A 3,232-nucleotide genomic window follows, 5' to 3' on the forward strand; every position below is an offset into this window, starting at 1 on the left:
CAGCATCTAAATCCCCTCTAAGGAGTGTCAATCTACCCCAGGAAAAAACCCTTCCCTGCAACAGGATCAAGAAGGCGGAACAAGCCAGAGAACATAGGGTGCAGGCGCAGAAACCTCCGCCAGTTGTCTGCACCGGCCACCTTCCTCCAGCACTGCGCAGGCGCCTAGACGAACCAACCCTTCCCTCCCCCTTCCATCTCTCCCCTAGTCGAGAGGACGCCCTCCCGCAGCACACAGTTCCTGCGCAAGCGCCGTCCCGCGTCCCCGCCTCCGGACCAATTGGAAGCGGCGACGCCCGGGCGCAGGGGGCACAACGTCGTGGGTGGGGCCTGGACGTGAGGGCAGCGCGCTGGCGTCACAGGGCGGCTACATAAGTGAATACAGGCACCGCCCCTCCGTCCCAGTCACTGAGCCGCCGCCGAGGACTCAGCAGTCTCCCCCTCGAGCCCCCTAGCTTCCCGACGCTCCGTCCCCCCCGCCCGCCTTCTCCAGCCGCCGCCTTCCGCAGGCCGTTTCCACCGAGGAAAAGGAATCGTATCGTATGTCCGCTATCCAGAACCTCCACTCTTTCGGTAAGTCCCGGAAAGGTCCCAAGAGGAGGAAGGCCCGGGCGGGGCGCTCCGGCTCCGCAGCCAGGGCTCGGAAAGCTGCTAAGCGTTCCGTACCTTAGTGAACTTGGGTAGAGGAGAGATGTCGGGGCTCGCAGGCAGTGGGGCCGCGGCCTGGGCCCTGGGGTTGGCCCCTGAGCGCGACCGGAAGGAGCGGGCGGGAGGTCAGCCCTTGGGCGGGTCCGGCGTCTCGGGTGGCGCATTTACTAATGGCTCCCTGGCCTTTTCGGGCCACACCCGCCCCTCCCGCCACCCTTTCGTCACATCCCATACGTCACCGCCGTTGTCACAGAGCCGGGAGGGAGAGGCGGTGCCAGCCATAAGTGACAGCTGCGCGCGCCAATGGGGCGGGAAGCGTGGCCCCGCCTCGGAGCTTGGGTTCCGGCCGGTTGCATCAGCTGGGTGGGGCGCCGCCGGCCAACCCTGGCTCCCCCGACATGTGATCGGCTTTCGAGGGCGGGCCTGGGGCAGGAAGCCCAGACTTTCTCCCGGACTGGGGAAGCCGGCCGTCCCGGACTGACCTGTTCGAGGAGAGCCAACAAAGAACATATCTGATCTGACCAGGCCCTGACGATTTCAGTATCAGTTTCTGCACACGGAAGAGATCCAGTGGGAGGGTGGCAGTGGGATCTGAGCACAATAGCACTAAACGAGCTTGACCTTTCTTCCCAGACCCCTTTGCTGATGCAAGTAAGGGTGATGATCTGCTTCCTGCTGGCACTGAGGATTATATCCATATAAGAATTCAACAGAGAAACGGCAGGAAGACCCTTACTACTGTCCAAGGGATCGCTGATGATTACGATAAAAAGAAACTAGTGAAGGCGTTTAAGAAGGTAGGTTTTCAATGAGATTGTAGGGAAATCATGTTCACCTTGCCTACATGGGGCTGCTGTCCTGTATTACTTTCTGAAAAGGGTTATTAGTGGCATTCAGGTTGTTGCGCTGCCTAACTTGTTTGCTTGCATTGTCCTTGCAGAAATTTGCCTGCAATGGAACTGTAATTGAGCATCCAGAATATGGAGAAGTAATTCAGCTACAGGGTGACCAGCGCAAGAACATATGCCAGTTCCTCGTAGAGGTGAGTGGTCACTTCCTGTTAGTACATTTGTGCCTGTGCCCTGGCTAACTCATCTGAGATCTGCCTAGTCTAGTCGGTCTCTGCTGGGGACGTAGAAGTTTGTTTTCTAAGGCTAAGCCAAACAGTTGAGTTTTTGAAGTTTATCAACAAAATGTATTTCTGAAAACAAGGGATTTGTCTGCCTTAAGTTTACTGTTTACATGGGTCTGCTTTAAGGGTGCAATTGCATGCAGACAGATACTAAAACAAGCAGGATGTCTGGTTGGCTGTTCCTAAGTGCTGAAATCCTATTGCACCATTGGTGGTTAACTGAGTGTACCCTGAGTTGAGAGCATCTGGGCTCTGGGACTTCTCTTGACCAGTGTAGAAGCAGGAAGACAGGATTGTTGTCATCAGAAATGGGGGCTTTAACTCTATTTCCTCTTTAAAACTGCCCTTTTTTCCTTTGCAGATTGGACTGGCTAAGGACGATCAGCTGAAGGTTCATGGGTTTTAAGTGCTCCTGGCTCACTGAAGCTTAAGTGAGGATTTCCTTGCAATGAGTAGAATTTTCCTCCTGTCCCTTGTCACAAGTTTAAAAACCTCACAGCTTGTGTAATGTAACCATTTGGGGTCTGCTTTTAACTTGGACTAGTGTAACTCCTTCATGCAATAAACTGAAAAGAGCCATGCTGTCTAGTCTTGAAGTCCCTCATTTAAACAGAGGTCAAGCAGTAGGCACCTGGCAGTGTCCGGCCTGAAACAAAGCAATAACGGTGATGTTTCAGACAAGTCCAGAGCCCCAAGATCACAGGCGGCTATGTCTGGCCAGAAGCTCCTCAGCAATCCCTCTACAGAGTTCCCTGCCCTAAGAGAATGTCGCCACCTGAACAGCCCTCGGTGAAGCTGAGAGTGGAGGATGGGGTGAGGCAGCGACAGCAGCTGTACTGCTAGAGGGAGTCTCTGATCATCAGGGGAAAGATCCCGTGGTATCTCCAACGTGACCAGGTGGGCAGAGCTTAGAGCAGCCACCTTCCTTCTATTGAGGTGACAGGACATCTGGCTTGCCACCAAGGTCTTTTTGACCAGACATATCCTAGCTGATCGATGTCCAAACTAGAATGTGAGGCCAACCTTCTATCAGAGTTAAACTTTTGACAAGGGAACCAATTTCAAACCGATGTATCAGTCATGTAGCTGTAGAGCTCGCAACTTACTAGCAACAGCTGCCCGATGCCACGTGAAGTAACAAACTGGTTTTTGGTTTTTTGGGGGTTTTTTTCCCCTTCAGTTTTAATGTTATGTAATGTATTTAAACCCTTATTTAAATAAAACTTGTTTTCAGAAACATCTGACTTGCAGATTTCTGTTTAATATATAGTCATAGTCAATCTTGTATGTGTGGAGGAACCACAGAAATGGCAGTAGAGGTTACATCTGCACCTGCAGCTCCTCCAGTGGGGCCTCAGCCTCTTAATGAAAAACTAGTGAGCTTGTCCCTCCAAGTGCCCCCCATGTCAGCTGTCCTGTAAGCATTCAGCCAGAGCTGTGCTGTCCCACTAAT

At 53.0% G+C, this 3,232-nt stretch overlaps 1 protein-coding gene across 1 annotated transcript; it reads left to right on the forward strand.

The window, feature by feature from the left end:
* Nucleotides 1-378: 378 nt before the first annotated feature.
* Nucleotides 379-3,018, forward strand: EIF1 (eukaryotic translation initiation factor 1). The gene is made up of 4 exons (XM_060134043.1): nt 379-572; nt 1,281-1,444; nt 1,588-1,689; nt 2,141-3,018. Exons 1-4 carry the CDS (start codon nt 542-544, stop codon nt 2,183-2,185), a joined length of 342 nt encoding a protein of 113 aa, XP_059990026.1. The 5' UTR covers nt 379-541; the 3' UTR covers nt 2,186-3,018.
* Nucleotides 3,019-3,232: the final 214 nt, after the last annotated feature.

This window comes from Lagenorhynchus albirostris, chromosome 20 (genome assembly GCF_949774975.1).
Source record: "Lagenorhynchus albirostris chromosome 20, mLagAlb1.1, whole genome shotgun sequence".
NCBI classification, from domain to species: domain Eukaryota; kingdom Metazoa; phylum Chordata; class Mammalia; order Artiodactyla; family Delphinidae; genus Lagenorhynchus; species Lagenorhynchus albirostris.